Source organism: Oncorhynchus mykiss, chromosome 5 (genome assembly GCF_013265735.2).
Source record: "Oncorhynchus mykiss isolate Arlee chromosome 5, USDA_OmykA_1.1, whole genome shotgun sequence".
Classification (NCBI taxonomy): domain Eukaryota; kingdom Metazoa; phylum Chordata; class Actinopteri; order Salmoniformes; family Salmonidae; genus Oncorhynchus; species Oncorhynchus mykiss.
The window spans coordinates 62,786,438-62,803,269 of record NC_048569.1 but is presented as its reverse complement, the minus strand read 5'-3'; the positions used below and the strand labels follow the sequence as shown (position 1 = coordinate 62,803,269).

Sequence of the window (16,832 nt, the reverse complement as noted above, 5' to 3'; positions counted from 1 at the left end):
CCTGCAGTGCCAGACGTGTCCCCCTGCTTAAGCCAGTACATGACCAGGCCCGTCTGAGGTTTGCTAGAGAGCATTTGGATGATCCAGAAGAAGATTGGGAGAATGTCATATGGTCAGATGAAACCAAAATATAACTTTTTGGTAAAAACTCAACTCATCGTGTTTGGAGGACAAAAATGCTGAATTGCATCCAAAGAACACCATACCTACCGTGAAGCATGGGGTTGGAAACATCATGCTTTGGGGCTGTTTTTCTGCAAAGGGACCAGGACGACTGATTCGTGTAAAGGAAAGAATGAATGGGGCCATGTATCGTGAGATTTTGAGTGAAAACCTCCTTCCATCAGCAAGGGCATTGAAGATGAAACGTGGCTGGGTCTTTCAGCATGACAATGATCCCAAACACACCGCCGGGCAACGAAGGAGTAGCTTCGTAAGAAGCATTTCAAGGTCCTGGAGTGGCCTAGCCAGTCTCCAGATCTCAAGCCCATAGAAAATCTTTGGAAGGAGTTGAAAGTCTGTGTTGCCCAGCAACAGCCCCAAAACATCACTGTTCTAGAGGAGATCTGCATGGAGGAATGGGCCAAAATACCAGCAACAGTGTGTGAAAACCTTGTGAAGACTTACAGAAAACATTTGACCTCTGTCATTGCCAACAAAGGGTATATAACAAAGTATTGAGACACTTTTGTTATTGACCAAATACTTATTTTCCACCATAATTTGCAAATAAATAAATACAAAATCATACAATGTGATTTTTCTGGATTTGTTTTCTCATTTTGTCTGTCATAGTTGAAGTGTACCTATGATGAAAATTACAGGCCTCTCATCTTTTTAAGTGGGAGAACTTGCACAATTGGTGGCTGACTAAATACTTTTTTGCCGCACTGTATATTGAATAGGTGAAAAATGGCAGAGAAAAGGGATGTGCAAAAAAAAACTAACTTTATTACTCATGATGAAAATAATTACACAAATGGGTTGGTAATTGCTACAATTCCAGACCTGGGAGGAATGAAAGATGGAGGATAACAGAAGAGTGCACAATCTTTTGGAGTTTCATTTTACTGTACATAGAAACACCACAGCACAACTGGTGGTGATACAAGTAGCAAAGAAGCACTGACAATGTTTTTTTTTTTACAGTCACATTTTCTACATAAACATTTTAGTAAAATCGGTCTGCAAAGACTCCCACAATATTTTTTTTTACCTCTGCAACTGTCAAAATAACCAATATGCTTGAATGCACTCAAGGCTGCATTCAAGTGATGCATGCAAATCTGACAATCGATAGAATGAACCTTATGTACACCATGGACCAATGCACTGTAAATGAATGCACTGTATGCCCTGGAGTGAGACTAAGGACAGAAGACTAAATTTAAATACTTCTAGCCAAAACATTTGCGTTTTGGACTTCCTTGGATTACATTATGTACTGTAGCTCCCAAGTCTTTAAAATAAGTTTAAAAAGTGAAGCCAGCCAGGCTGCAGGCTTTTTGAATGCAGTCTTTGCAGCATTTCTCTAGGTGAGAATTCTAGATGGACTTTAAAGCTGGTATTTCAATGGGATATTTACAATATAACAGGAGTATTCACAACAGCATACATTTACAATACACTACACAAAAAAGTTAGATTAAATACTGTATGCGTGTTATAACTTTTCTTTTCTCCATGCGTTTTTACCATTATGATATACCGATGCTGCAATATGCCACTTGTTCTTGCACAAAAAAAGTATCTTGACAGAAAAAGACAATGTGCCAAATCTTTAGCATATTTATGTGAGTAATTTAAAGTGCACCCTACAATATCAACATTTGAATGAGACTAATCAACGGTCATGGATGTTCGATTGGAGGAAATAGTCTTATACTGCATTAACTGCCAAACATTGCACATATCCTCTTATACAAACAGACAATAGCAAAAACCTGGTACGCAGCATTTGACACTTTTTCATTAAAGCATTTTTTACTTTGACTAATACTGACCAAATAGTGGCCTTAACAGTAAATGGAATAAAATTGTGAGCGGTTAGCAAATATATACAGTATGGCGACATGATCAGCCTGAAGGCACTTTATGTTTGTTTTCTATTCAAGATCAGAATGTAGTGTAAAGCACTGCCTCTATTCCACTTGAGCTAATCATAGTCTGATGATGTTGGGATTCTGAACCTGGTCAGGTATTGTTAAGGCCTTTTCCCAATCTCTACAAATTAATCAGGTTTGTCTGGTCAGGAAAAACTTGCCCGAACTTTATGAAGACCTGTATTCCTTGTTTCTAACAAGTCTTGATTCAGCATTATGAATAATTGTTTTGATGTTCAAACTAGTAATTGAATCATCAGTACTCCTAGGCCAGTGCAACCCAGTACTATGAAGCCAATGATAGCACTGTGGGTTCATCAAGGAATGATTGTCTATGAACTGACTGACACATAAATCAAACATAGTTGCCTATTAATAAAGGCATTATTTAAAAACAAAAAAATTATACGTTCAGGGGCATCACAGCTTATTGCATTTCTCCTTCAAAGGCTTCACTGAACACTACAGCTCAAACTAGTCTCTACAAATATTCACCTATACATCATGCTTGCTGTTTGGTCATTCAAGGACCACATATGAATGGCTATCGGGGCCAGATTTAACTATTAGTTTTATAATATATAATTCAGTTCAGCTTTGAATAAAGATAATTGAGCATCAGGATGTGGGAGACAATTCAAACGCGGTCGTTATTGCACTTTACAGTAAGTCTGTCATTGTAGGGCAAGGTGCACTCCTGGACTGTCCGAGATGTGAATCTACTGTGCAGCACAACAACCAAATGGGGTAACTGAAGAAGTGAGGAGGTTTAAATAGGTCCTTCCAAGTGTACATGTTCCCACTCTCCTCCTAGTGGCCTACAATAGCATTGCTACAGTTCTGCTGTGCATACCATAGAACTAGTTTTAAATGTGGAATAAAAGATTGCACTTCCTGAATAATAAAGCGTAACTGTTATACCGTCCAGGACCTTAAGAGAGATGGAGAGAGAGTGAGGAGGATACGTGAAAAGTAAGCAATGGAGTGAGCAATCAAGTGTCCTAGGTGGTCTTGACCAGGTCGTAGACATGGATGTGAAAGTCATCGTCGTATTTGATGTAGTATACAGAAGGCTTGGCAGGGACTTGGTAGATCACCAGGCCTGTTCGCTTCACACCTTTGTCAGTAACATACTCAACCTGCTTCCCCACTAAGCTCTCAGTCTCCTCGCCGGGCTTTCGGTCGGCCGGAAGCAAGTGCTTATTTTCTACAGAGAAAAACAATGAATAACATCAATGCTAGGGGTCTCTTCTTCAAATCTACTTTGGGGCATTATCAAAAGATGCTATCTTAACCAACATGATTATATGTATTCAAATCTAGAAATATTTGTCATTTCGACAAGTCACATAGGACGAGTAAGAACAAACACAAATATTGTCCGCAACACTCCTAAAGCCACCATCATCTTATAATTAGTGTGTAAAGACCGAACAATTTCTACTCTATAATCACCCTCCTGTTTTCTTTAGGGAGAAGTATCTGAACACCTTGCTGCAGGTGGAGATGATGCTGAAGCAGAGAAATGGTCGGTACCTGCTTCAGGTAAGATCCTGAGATCTCCATCTGCGTAGTCGTCCCACAACTGGTACATGTAGAGCACGGGGTCCTTCTCATAGGTGATGTAATACCAGTTAGTCATGATGGGAGCCCTGGAGAGGACCATGCCTCGCCACTCATTCTTCTCTCCATCCTCCTTCTCAAATAGGTGTTCCACCGCTTTGCCTACCAACTCCTCCGCCCCATGAGGAACCTTGATCTTGTTGTTGACTGTGGAAGCAGATAAATGTCATCAAGGCAGAGACCAACATCACATAGCCACTGTGTCCCTACTGTCTGATCATGCAGTATCAGATATACAATAAAAACATGTTATAACTTGTGCAAACCAAATCACGTTTTTGCATTACTCTGAGAAGATGTGACGCCTGAACTAAAAAAGGAACCCATCACTCACCAACTTTCTCTGTCAGGACCTGTAGATTAGAAACCCTTTCGTCCTTGAATAGCTCGATGCCGTAGACACAGTCAAACCCATCGTACTTGACCATAAATAGTGAGGGGTTGACACTGAGACGGTCCAAGACAGTGCCTTTCCATTTGCTCTGGTTGCCCTTCTCCCTCCAATTGTGCTGTATTCTTACTCCCAGGAGACTGTTGGGGTCAGGGGTCATCACTGTGGAATCACTCAGCTCCCCGCTACTCCGCTTTCTGGGGGATAGTTAAGCAAATCATATTTGTTTGTAAGTGTAGCCTACCTACGTGCAGCTTTCTCTGACCGTCTGGAAAGTGTTAATGTTATGATAACATAATTATAGAAAACTACATATTTACACATACCTGCCCCTTTTCTTGGACATCCCTCCAAAAATTCAAATACTGCTGAAGGAACAAACAGACAACGATGCTCAGAAATTCTGTGAGAGAAACAGCCATTTTCTTTAAAATAATACTAGTCTGGAAAGAGACTGAGCAGTAAAGTAGTGGTTGAGACAGACAAAGAGAGCAGCCAATAGCTTAGCATGTCTGAATAACTTCCTGGTCATTTCCTTGTATGCATTGCATCGATGGAGGTCACTGCAATCAATGCAGAATGCACTTATTTTTTAAAGGAACAAAACTGCCGCAGTTATATATCTTTACTCAAAATGTCAATCGATAATAATTCATTATGTCACTATTTGAACTAACACAATCGTTATTCATGAACAACAAACTCATAGATTGTAAGTTGGCTATGAGCGATCAAGAGATGTGCTATTCAACTTCAAGAAAATACGTCAGCCACCACTGTATCAGACAAACATGCAGAAATGATTGCAGCCTATTTGAATTCGTCGCAACGATTGTATCAAAAATGAATCGTCAATGTTTTAAGATCTAACATATCGCATACACTGCTGATGAGACATGGATAATACGCGCCACAGGCACTGTTTGATCGTAATATGTTATCAAAAATCATTGTCTTTATGCCAACTCTACAATACTGTTGTTCGGCACAAATGTAAATTTGGGTCCATGTCCCCAATAAATAAGCTATACACCGATGGCCTATATTCTCTATCAAAAATATACAATTACCTGTACACGAATTTCATCCCAAAAATATTCAATTCTTCCTGCAGAGAAATGCAGACTGCCGCCCATGCAAACCTCGCGAAACCTATGGAAAATGGGAGGATACTTCCATGGGAGAAAAAACTACAGCCCCCATAGAACATTGAGGAGGGATGAAAGTAGAGAGGGAGGTGAACGTGAGAGCAATGAACAATGGGAATTGTTGTCATTGTGGTGGTGACCTCAGGTTTCGTTTTTGGTAAACTGTCGAACGATATTGATCAAAGGTAAGACCCTGTTGGTTTAACAAAAAAGGTATGGTTTAACAAATGGTAGGCTACTTGGGTGAAACCTCTGGGTGAGACAGTTGCACATCAATTATTATGAGTGACAGATGACACCTGAAAGTTGTAGAGGTATGTTGCAGGTAGACCTATGCTGTAGGACGCTGTATAAATAAATAAAAAAAAGGTTCAGGTCCTTGAATGCTTATACTGTGGTGTGTAGGGTACTGATCTTTGTGGTGTGTAGGGTAGTGATCTCTGTGGTGTGGGGTAGTGATCTCTGTGGTGTGTAGGGTAGTGATTTCTGTGGTGTGTAGGGTACTGATCTCTGTGGTGTGTAGGGTACTGATCTCTGTGGTGTGTAGGGTACAGATCTCTGTGGTGTGTAGGGTACGGATCTCTGTGATGTGTAGAGCACTGATCTCTGTGGTGTGTAGGGTACAGATCTCTGTGATGTGTAGGGTACAGATCTCTGGGGTGTGTAGGGTACTGATCTCTGTGGTGTGTAGGGTACAGATCTCTGTGATGTGTAGGGTACAGATCTCTGGGGTGTGTAGGGCACCGATCTCTGTGATGTGTAGGGTACAGATCTCTGGGGTGTGTAGGGTACTGATCTTTATTTTGTTCCCAGGCCCGTCTTCCACTGAAGTGAAGTCTGGTCCGATGACATACTGCTGTGGGGAAATCTCTCTGGGTGGGTTACACTATCAAAAGATGGAAAAAATGCTGTCTTTTGTTGGATGAAGCAACATATGTGAGTGAGCAAAGAAACATTTTGAAATGCATGACTTGATGTTGTCTTTTGTAGGTAAGAGCCCATACCCTAATGTTGTGGTGGACACCTGATTCTACAAGATTATCAAAGATGGGATGCCACATGTCTCATGACCAGACTTTGCCCTTCCAGTGATGTAAGTACATTATGCTTTGAGACTGGAAATTAAGCAGGAATGATGAATTAGTCAATTACAGCAATCAATGACATAATCTGACAACCTGCAGTATCTGACACTGACTTCTCCTCAGGTACACTATAATGGAGATGTGCTAGAACCTGGAGCCAATAGTGTCTCCAAACTTCATTGGTCAGCTTATCCAGAGGCTACTGCTTGACCAGCCAGACCAGGTGAGTGACCAAGGACCTAAATTAAGTAGAGAGTCTGTGTATCCTATTGTCATATTGTGTTGTTTTTACCTTACATCAAAACTTACCAAATTAACAAAATCAGTGGAGGTTGTTTTTAGTCTTTGAACACCAAGGAAAGAAATGATAAGTATATGGACCAATGTTTTTTACTGAATTGTTTAGGGAACTCAAGTACTCCAAAGTGAGACACACAAGCTGAAATTAGTGCCGTTTAATAAGAATAGCAACAAGGGAACACGCAATCAGAGAAAAGTGTTATCTTTAGCACTTCAACAAAGACTTTGGGCAACCCTGCTCTAAATTAAATCCTAACAAGTCATATAGTGAGATTTTGTGTAAGCACACACTGGCGGCTTACGTGCCAAAAACCTTAAGGGTTTCTCGCTAACTCCCTCTGAATCCATCGGCAGTACGAAGTCACTCGTGTGTACACATCAGGGGTACTAGGGTTGGCACACATCTGCCCTGAGAAAGAGACGATGCCCGCTGACATCCCGTTACACACCAACGGACCTCCTGAATCCCCCTGCAGTAGCAAACAATGCATTTGAATTAATTCAGAAAAACGGAGGAGTCATGTATCATAGTTTGTGCCTTGACCAAGAGAAACTCTAATCCAGTTATAGCCAATAATAGCCTGTCCTGACCATGAAAAACTAATTGCAGAGAGTTATAGCCTGTAACAGTGCAGTCATACCGAGCAGAAGCCTTGGAAAGCTCTGGGGCCTGTTGCGCACACCGTGCGCCTGGAGATGTTGACACCACTCCACCGGCGGCCACACTCTCTGGGTGATATGATGGTGGCGTTGACCTCCTGCAGCTTGTCTGGTGGGGTGCTGTTATCATCTATGTCCCCCCAGCCAGCCGTGGTGCACAGGCTTCCCTCAGCCATCGAACCATTCATCAGCGGGATCAGCTGCACTGCTCTGTTCAGGGTGGCCCTCCCTCTCAACTAAGAAAGATCACAGAGATAGCACACCCTATACAAAATCTGTATGTATTCATCTATGTTGTAAATATTCACTCATAGGCAGGTTTATTAGGTACACCACACCATTCACGAAAAAGGATCGCTGCGACAGACAGTGAGTCACGTGGCCATGGCTTGCTATATAAAGCAGGCAGAAATGCATTGAGACATACAGTTACTGTTCGACTGAATGTTAGATTGGGCAAAACAAGTGACTGAGTGTGGTATGATCGTCGGTGCCAGGCACGCCGGATCCAGTATCTCAGAAATGTCTGGCCTCCTGGGCTTTTCACACACAACAGTGTCTAGGGTTTACAGAGAATGGTGTGACAAACAAAAAACATCCAGTCAGCGGCAGTCCTGTGGGCGAAAACAGCTCTTTGATGAGAGAGGTCGAAGGAGACAGGCAAGAATCCTGCAAGTCAACAGTGGTGTGCAGAACGGCATCTCAGAGTGCACAACTCGTAGATCCTTGTCACTGCTATTGCAGCAGACGACCACACCAGGTTTCACTCCTGTCAGATAAAAACAAGTGGGCATGCGATCACCAACACTTGACGATTGTGGAGTGGAAAAACATTGACTGGTCCGACGAGTCCTGGTTCCAGGTGCATCATGTTGATGGCAGAGTCAGGATTTGGCATAAGCACCATGAGTCCATGGACCCATCCTGCTTGGTGTCAATAGTACAGGCTGTGGTGTACTGGTATGGGAATGTTTTCCTGGTACACGTAGGTCTCTTGATACCAACTGAGCAACGATTGAACACCATGCCCCGAATAATTCAGGCTGTTATACACTGAGTGTATATAGGCTATGATTATATACATTATTTTGTATGTATTTTTCATGAATTTTAAACCTACAATGAAGTTAGTATCACTATGGAGATTATTGTAGGCTATGTCCTGGTTATCACTCACCTTGAGAAGCATGATGTCATTCTCCAGGTTGTCCCCAAACCTGGGGTGTGGAATGTATTTAACTACTTTGAATTTTTGTTGTGTATTTTCATCCTCTGACAAGTCGTGAGCCCCAAGAACCACCCTGTAACGCCTGAAAATCAGTACATGAAAGAATTTACTTGTGTATTTACCTTGACAGACTGGTGTAATAACATTGAAATACATGTTGGATTGATCCTACAGCATTGTTAGACTCAACAACCCTGAAGCAACTATCAGTAGACAAAAATGAGAAATTGACACAAAATAAATATTAGACAATGTTAAAGCATTGGCTCAGAGAAAAGCACCAGGTATGGATGGCTTTCTATTAGAATTGTTCATAACACACTGAGACAATGTAGCGCCCCTATATAATCAAATTAAACACGTGTCACTCAATTCAGTGCTTTCTAGTTCCATGTATCTAACAATTATCTCAGTTATATATATAGGAAAATCTGGAGTGTCCCTTGCATATTGATTACAGACCCATACATTTAATAAATTGTAACAATAATAACAAAAGTCATAAAAATGGCAAAAGTCTTACCAGACTTGATACATATTAATCAAACAAGGTTTATTAAAAATAAACACAAACATGTTTCGGTATACAATACGCTAAAAAACAAGATGTAGATTTATCAATAATGGCTGTTGATACCTGAAAAGGCTTTTGGCTGTCTTGAATGGTCATTTCTTTGAAAAACTTTGGAAGCCTTTCAACTTTCCAGTTGAAATAATAAATGTCATAAATATATTATATAAATATCCTAAAGCTAAAATATACACAAATGATACATTATCTGATGATTTTGCTTTAGAAAGGGGCACAAGACAGGGATGGTTCCCAAAGTTGTAAGATTTATTTTCAGTAATACCAATTAAAAGACATATATTTAAAAAAAAAGTGTACTCCATCATAATTCACTTCATGGGAAAATAAAACTCAAACTAAAAAGGAAAGTTTTACATCTTTCTAAGTCGTGTCGGTGGTTTTAACCTTCCAGACTTGGAATTGTTTCAACTCTCTACCCAAGGCTTTTACTTGCGACATAATTAAATGCACTAAAGAGTAACAATGGGTACATATTGAAGATGTGCATGCTCATCCCCAGAATGTTTTCACGTGTCTATTTTCAAAGGATAAAGCAAAGAACATTAACAACTTCATAGTTAAGAACACTATAACAACATTGAAGAACATGAAACGGATTCTACAAGAACCTCCCTAAAAACCATGGAGCAACCCTTGGATAGCTTTTCAGAATTCACCGATTAAATTGGCCCACGTGGAAAACTAAAGGTATAGAAACCGTAAATGATGTGGTAATAGGAAATTCCATGACAGAATTAAAAGCATTTTGGACTGACCAATGTAGACATTTTCAAATACATGCAGCTTAAAAGTTTTATATCACAAAATGTCCACCTGAAAGCATTTGGACATCAGAGCAATGTTGAGGGAATCCTATTTGAGTCAGAAAAAGATACTTGTATGATAGATAAGATGTACAAAACCTTGCAGAGAGCCTATTTAACTGGCAATCACTTAGAAAAAATATTAACTGTTGGAACCAAGACTTAAAAATAACTGATATTGGCACCAGATGGAGGGAGTGTTGGAACATAACAAACTAAAATTACAGTTAACAAAAATGTACTCTTAATCCAGTATAAACTAATGTAGAGAATGTATTATACAAGAGACAAAATTCACAAATTTCAGCACAATGGCAGTCATGTCTTAACAATGACTCAATCATTATTGCCTTCTGGGAGTGCTATAAAGTCCAAAAGCTATGGGCGGCGTTAGAAAGCTGTCTGTCAGACGTTTTACAATGTAAATGTACTTTTAATCCGTCTATTGGCATATTTCAAGACATAGTATATCCTCGACGGTGCGATGAGATACCCAATGGGTTGGACAGTATTATTTGTGTCACTTATATTGAATAAGCTATTACTTAAATACTGGACGTCAAATGATACTCCAACGTCAAGAGAATGGAAGAATCACATGCTTTATTTAAATATGAATCAAATCTGGCTACAGACAGAAACAACATAACATAATCTGAAGTCATATGAGGCAGAGTCTTGCAAGCGTTGGAAACAACATTGGGTGTGGATACAGTGGGTCAATGTGGGTCTGAGCAAGTGTGGTGTAATTCACGTTTGTTGAAATGTATGTCATTGTTAAGTTGTCTATTGTTTTTGTCTATGTATGTAAAATATAAAAAATAAAAAAACATTTAAATAAATGAGTTTGAGAGATTCTGAAAAGACTTCTCACCCGTCACAGTGAGCAGCAGTGAGGACAAAATCTTCTCTCACCAGAACTCCTCCACAGGAATGTTGACCTCGGGACTGTAAGGAAGCCATGTATGGACGAGAGTTGCGAGCTGCCTCTCTTCCACCAACAATACCCACCTTTGGCACCTTGCGCCCTTCAGTGCCTTTGAACAGAAAGTAGAGAATACTTTTTGTATAGCTGTTGGTTTGTCAGTATTCATTACTGCCAAATATAATATGAACTGCCTTTAGAGCTGTATGCAGAAGCATTAACATTTGTCAAATATACTTCGTAACTAGTACTATACTTCAATATTAGTCTGCATGGTGTAGTCAGTTCGGTGCTAATGGAAGTTACTGTGTTATAGAATTTAAACATGCCTTACCATTCACGGCGATGATCAGCACTATGTGAAGAACCACTGAGCGGATTGCCATAGTGCATATGGACAAATGGCATGGTGCACCTCTCGGGTATATAAATGTGTGTGTGGTGGGGAGGGGGGGGGGGGGGGTTATTTCTCAATATTTTACTGTTTTCCAAATTCCGGACAGTACGGGGTCTTTGTTCCCCATTGCCACACACAGACTGTTTCCCAATATTATGCTGTGGCTGGTTTCAAGGGTTCCTTGATGGTGTATTCTGAGGAAAGATGGCTGTGATATTATGAAATCATGTCAGTTAAAGTTGATGTAATTTATTTATGCTTTCAAGATGGCGTAGCAGTTGGACATGTGTTTGTCTTGTCCCGTGTAAATAGTTTCTTTGTTTTTTCTTATATATTTTAATCTAATCTATGAACTGAATATACTTTCCTGCAACCCGCCTCACCCAATGTGGTACGGATCTGCTATTTTTATACTTTATAACTGGAACCCCCATCAGAAGATAGCCAGCCTACTAGCAACTAGCTAGTAGTCAGTTAGCCCCTGCTAGCTAACTGACTACTGACTAGTCAGTTAGCCACTGCTAGTCAGTTAGCCACTTAGCTCGGACACCAGCCAGCTTCAGCTTGGTCAATACCTGCCAGTCTGCACAGCGCAATATCAACCCAGAGAATATCGGACTGCTTTTCTCTACCACATCACCGGATGGATTCCTGCCGCTAGCTTTGGACCATTACACCTGATCATTGCAGCTAGCTAGCTACAACTGAGTGGCTATGGCTGGCTAACGCCTCTGTCCCGAAGCAAGCACCAGTTAGCCTTGAGCTAGCCTCGAGCTAGGCCCATCTCCCGGCTAGCCAAAGAGGTATACCAGCTAAATCTTGGGCTACAATACCCCTTGGCCTGGACCCTTTATTTCTGACACGTAGCCCCGTCGATTCATCACAACTGGTCTGCCGACGTAATTGTCCGAGGTGGTTTCAACAGGCTTTTCCGTTGCGGTGTCGCCGAAGACCCATCTGCTAGCCCCCGTCCACTAGCTTTCTGAATCGTCGTGTCCTAGCATAGTAGCGACTACCGAATGGCTCCCTGACTCACCTATTGCTGCTCATTGGACCCTATGATCACTTGGCTACACATGCCTCTCCCTAATATCAATATGCCTTGTCTACTGCTGTTTCGGTTAGTTATTATTGTTTCATTTCACTGTAGAGCCCCCAACCTCGCTCAACATGCCTTAGCTCTTTTGTCCCACCCCACACATGCGGAGACCTCACCTGGCTTAACTGGTGCCTCCAGAGACACAACTTCTCTCATTGTCACTCAATGCCTAGGTTTACCTCCACTGTACTCACATCCTAGCATACCCTTGTCTGTACATTATGCCCTGAATCTATTCTACCATGCCCAGAAATCTGTTCCTTTTATTCTCTGTTCCCAACGCACTAGACGACCAGTTCTTATAGCTTTTAGCCGTACCCTTATCCTACTCCTCCTCTATTCCTCTGGTGATGTAGAGGTTAACCCAGGCTATGTAGCCCCCAGCACTACACCTATTCCCCAGGTGCTCTCATTTGTTGATTTCCGTAAAAGCCTTGGTTTCATGCATGTTAACATCAGAAGCCTCCTCCCTAAGTTGGTTTTATTCACTGCTTTAGCACACTCCGCCAACCCTGATGTCCTATCCGTGAATTTTTTCCATCCCCAACTACAACATTTTCCGACAAGATAGAACTGCTAAGGGGGGCGGATTTGCAATCTACTGCAGAGTTCTGTCATACTATCCAGGTCTGTGCCCAAACAGTTCAAGCTTCTACTTTTAAAAATCCACCTTTCCAGAAATAAGTCTCTCACCGTTGCTGCTTGTTATAGACCCCCCTCAGTCCCCAGCTGTGCCCTGGACACCATATGTGAATTGATTGCCCCACATCTATCTTAAGAGTTCGTACTGTTAGGTGACCTAAACTGGGATATGCTTAACACCCTGGCCATCCTACAATCTAAGCTAGATGCCCTCAATCTCACACAAATTATCAAATGAACCTACCAGGTACAACCCTAAATCCGTAAGCATGGGCACCCTCATAGAAATCATCCTGACCAACTTTCCCTCTAAATACACCTCTGCTGTCTTCAACCAGGATCTCAGCAATCACTGCCTCATTGCCTGCGTCCATAATGGGTCAATAATGGGTCCGACCACCCCTCATCACTGTCAAATGCTCCGTAAAACACTTCAGCGAGCAGGCCTTTCTAATCGACCTGGCCCAGGTATCCTGGAAGGATATTGACCTCATCCCGTCAGTAGAGGATGCCTGGTAGCTCTTTAAAAGTGCTTTCCTCACCATCTTAAATAAGCATGCCCCATTCAAAAAATTTAGAACTAAGAACAGATATAGCCCTTGGTTCACCCCAGACTTGACTGTCCTTGACCAGCACAAAAACATCCTGTTCACCAACTACTTCTCAGATAGAGTTCAGTGTGTCAAATCGGAGGGCCTGTTGTCCGGACCTCTGGCAGTCTCTATGGGGGTGCCACAGGGTTCAATTCTCGGGTGGACTCTTTTCTCTGTATATATCAATGATGTCGCTCTTGCTGCTGGTGAATCTCTGTTCCACTTCTACGCAGATGACACCATTCGGTATACTTCTGGCCCTTCTTTGGACACTGTGTTAACAAACCTCCAAACGAGCTTCAATGCCATACTACACTCCTTCCGTGGCCTCCAACTGCTCTTAAATGCAAGTAAAACTAAATGCATGCTCTTCAACCAATTGCTGCCCGCACCCGCCCGCCCGACTAGCATCACTACTCTGGACGGTTCTGACTTAGAATATGTGGACAACTACAAATACCTAGGTGCCTGGTTAAACTCTCCTTCCAGACTCACATTAAGCATCTCCAATCCAAATACTTATATCTCCCTCTCTAACTTTAAGCATCAGCTGTCAGAGTATCTTACCGATCACTGTACCTGTACACAGCCAATCTGTAAAAAGCACACCCAACTACCTCATCCCCATATTGTATTTTTTTGTTGTTGCTCTTTTGCACCCCAGTATCTCTACTTGCACATCAAAATTGTAATTATTGTAAATTGTAATTATTTCGCCACTATGGCCTATTTATTGCCTTACGTCCCTAATCTTACTACATTTGCACATACTGTATTTTGTGTTATTGACTGTACGTTTGTTTATCCCATGTGTAACTCTGTGTTGTTGTTTTTGTCCCACTGCTTTGCTTTATCTTGGCCAGGTCGCAGTTGTAAATGAGTACTTGTTCTCAACTGGCCTACCTGTTTAAATAAAGGTGAAATATATATATATTTTTTAAATGATACTCAAACATGCAGAAGCATTATTTTAGAAAGCAAATTGCAAAGGCTCCATGTTGTGGTATTGCTGCGGGTACTTGTGCAATGAGAAGCTACCACTTGCCATTGTTGGCATTGTTGGGACATTGTGGTGTTTACCAGGATTTTCTCATGTAAACCTTTCCCAGCATTCGCTGGTTTGAATAGCCTGCAAAACTGTTTAGGTACAACAAACATTACATTCTATCTAATGTGTGTGCAATTCTTTATATTGATCACAAGAGACATTTCACTCTGATCTGTTAGGCACACATTTATTTCCCTTACACGACAGTACATACATGGTAATTGTTATGCATTTAACATAGACAATAAAGATAGACACCCAATGTAAGAAAAACATCAGGAGTACGAGTAGGTATTAATATAAAAATAATTGGACTGCAATCAAAACTAGCATATTAGCACGTTCATTTTGCAGGATAAATCCTAACATATTTTCTTGTTGATTACCTTCTTTATCCAGAGTAAGAACTTGGAAATCTGACTATAGACATTGGGCATGTACAGAGAGTCACAGTTTCCATCCGAGTTGACGGAGATGACACCCACAGCCATTCCATTGAACACCAAAGGACCACTAGAATCCCCCTGTGGGAGAGAGGATGATCACCTTATAGGTTATATACCAGTCAAAATTGTCCCATTTCGGTGCATGTATGATGTAAGCTACACATGTATGAACATCACATTGTCTTCCTACAATTTTCAAAGTCAATATTATATTTCTTTGGAGTTAAACAAAACTGACAAGCCATTCTTGGTCATTCACCTGTACAGATGACCTTGGGAGGAAGTTTACGCCACTCCTTCTGGCAGACATTCAGGACAATGGTAGTCATGTCCACCACTTGAAGGTCATCAACAAGGCACTTGGTGTTGGGTTTGATGACTTGGTCCTAGAATTTTCCCTGTTTTCACAGCTTTATTTGATTTAGCCTTCTTAGACAGCTTGAAACACATGTGTAGGCCAAAACGTGGGAATCTGTAGTATTAGCAATTACTGATGAATGCGTATGACCTATTAGGATGTACACTTAGTAATAGTGTAAATAATAATATAAAGACAAATTATATTGATACAAATATGTCATTACCAGTGTCAACATCTTCATAGTTGGTTGCATTTGTTTTGACAGAGATGGTACTGCAGGGTATTCTTCTGTGCTTTTTTTTCCCCCATTGTTGAGATAGTAAAAGCGGCCACAATGAACTAAACGGTAAGGTAATAGGCATTTGTTCAGATCTCATTGATGCCCATCAAGTTCAGGAGAGAGAATTACCAAGTTAGGTAAGGGGTACAGTAAGTAGTTTGTTTGTGGTGTACATCGTGCTTGGAGGGCTTGTCAGAAATACCAGATTCACCCTTGGCCCCTTTGTATACACAAGATGGTCGATCTGAGGGCAGCTGTGGTTTCACTTCTATGGTGACTATCTATGATGTTTCCATCGATCCTTGTATGGTTTTCCTGTAAAGCCAAGGTACGTGTTTTCTGCATTTACCATAACTCTGTCGGCCCTTCTGCATATGAATAGGTGGAGGGTTATCATGGGGACCTTATATGTGACACACTGATGGTTGCCAATCCTCCTTGTTGTTGTGTTGATGACCTTAAACTGTTTGTATATGATTGGCCGGTGGTAATTTAGAGTGTATGAATACTCATAGTTGCATGCAGTGCTGCATTTACCTCATATAGGTCAACTCAACTCCCTCTCCCTCATGCAAGAGCCGTGTCTTCTCCTGGTTGATGCTCTCCTGTGTTACCATGCCAACTATGAACAACCTTTGGTTTACAAAGGCTGACGACATTCTTGATGCTTTGAAAGACACAGTGACAGTCATAAGACCTTGCCACTCTCAGTGGTCCTGCACTAGAGGAAGAGGGGAGGGGCATATCTTCTTACAATGAAAAACTAGTTGAGATAGGCCTGCGCAGTGCACCTATTCAGAACAACATGTCAACTACGAAAGGGCCATACCTTTCTAGTCTCTGTAGAAACAACAGTAAATCACATTTTAAAATGTAATGTTAGTTTAAGAGGAAGTTGTGTTGTGCTCATTGAAATGTAACCTTTTTTTGGGTGTATCTGTACTTTACTATTTATATTTTTTGACAAGTTTCACTTCACTACATTCCTTAAGAAAATGTACTTTTTACATACATTTTCCCTGACTCCCCCAAGTACTTGTAACATTTCGAATGCTTAGCAGGACAGGAAAATGGTCCAATTCACACACTTATCAAGAGAACATCCCTGG

At 41.2% G+C, this 16,832-nt stretch overlaps 2 protein-coding genes and 1 long non-coding RNA gene across 4 annotated transcripts; 1 reads left to right on the top strand and 2 right to left on the bottom strand.

Moving 5' to 3' along the window:
* Positions 1 to 929: 929 nt before the first annotated feature.
* On the bottom strand, positions 930 to 5,566 carry LOC110524275 (spindlin-Z). 2 transcript variants are annotated; one of them, XM_021603764.2, is made up of 5 exons: positions 5,187 to 5,566; positions 4,443 to 4,484; positions 4,060 to 4,313; positions 3,639 to 3,872; positions 930 to 3,309 (listed from the first exon to the last, which is right to left on the bottom strand). In XM_021603764.2, the coding sequence occupies exons 2-5, from the start codon at positions 4,460 to 4,462 to the stop codon at positions 3,104 to 3,106; spliced, it is 714 nt and encodes a 237-aa protein (XP_021459439.1). In that variant the 5' UTR covers positions 4,463 to 4,484; positions 5,187 to 5,566; the 3' UTR covers positions 930 to 3,103. The 2 variants fall into 2 exon arrangements, with proteins under 2 accessions (XP_021459439.1, XP_021459440.1); XM_021603765.2 differs by having other exon boundaries at positions 4,443 to 4,481; positions 5,187 to 5,307.
* A 463-nt stretch (positions 5,567 to 6,029) lies between these two features.
* Positions 6,030 to 6,653, top strand: LOC118964634. Its single transcript, XR_005051829.1, has 3 exons — positions 6,030 to 6,140; positions 6,255 to 6,357; positions 6,473 to 6,653. It is a non-coding gene; the product is annotated as an uncharacterized LOC118964634 (long non-coding RNA).
* Positions 6,654 to 6,789: 136 nt separating this feature from the next.
* LOC110524274 (mast cell protease 1A) lies at positions 6,790 to 11,291 on the bottom strand. Its single transcript, XM_021603763.2, has 5 exons — positions 11,192 to 11,291; positions 10,807 to 10,969; positions 8,487 to 8,619; positions 7,291 to 7,545; positions 6,790 to 7,119 (listed from the first exon to the last, which is right to left on the bottom strand). Exons 1-5 carry the CDS (start codon positions 11,241 to 11,243, stop codon positions 6,964 to 6,966), a joined length of 759 nt encoding a protein of 252 aa, XP_021459438.1. The 5' UTR covers positions 11,244 to 11,291; the 3' UTR covers positions 6,790 to 6,963.
* Positions 11,292 to 16,832: the final 5,541 nt, after the last annotated feature.

Excerpts from the sequence above, each read along its gene's own strand:
- LOC110524275 (XM_021603764.2), bottom strand. The coding sequence starts at position 4,462 with ATGTCCAAGAAAAGGGGCAG. Across the intron at positions 4,314-4,442 it reads ATGTCCAAGAAAAGGGGCAG|AAAGCGGAGTAGCGGGGAGC; the intron begins GTATGTGTAAAT and ends ACTATCCCCCAG. Across the intron at positions 3,873-4,059 it reads GGTCCTGACAGAGAAAGTTG|TCAACAACAAGATCAAGGTT; the intron begins GTGAGTGATGGG and ends CTGCTTCCACAG.
- LOC110524274 (XM_021603763.2), bottom strand. The coding sequence starts at position 11,243 with ATGGCAATCCGCTCAGTGGTTCTTCACATAGTGCTGATCATCGCCGTG. Across the intron at positions 8,620-10,806 it reads ACTGCTGCTCACTGTGACGG|GCGTTACAGGGTGGTTCTTG; the intron begins GTGAGAAGTCTT and ends ACTGATTTTCAG. Across the intron at positions 7,546-8,486 it reads ATGACATCATGCTTCTCAAG|TTGAGAGGGAGGGCCACCCT; the intron begins GTGAGTGATAAC and ends GATCTTTCTTAG.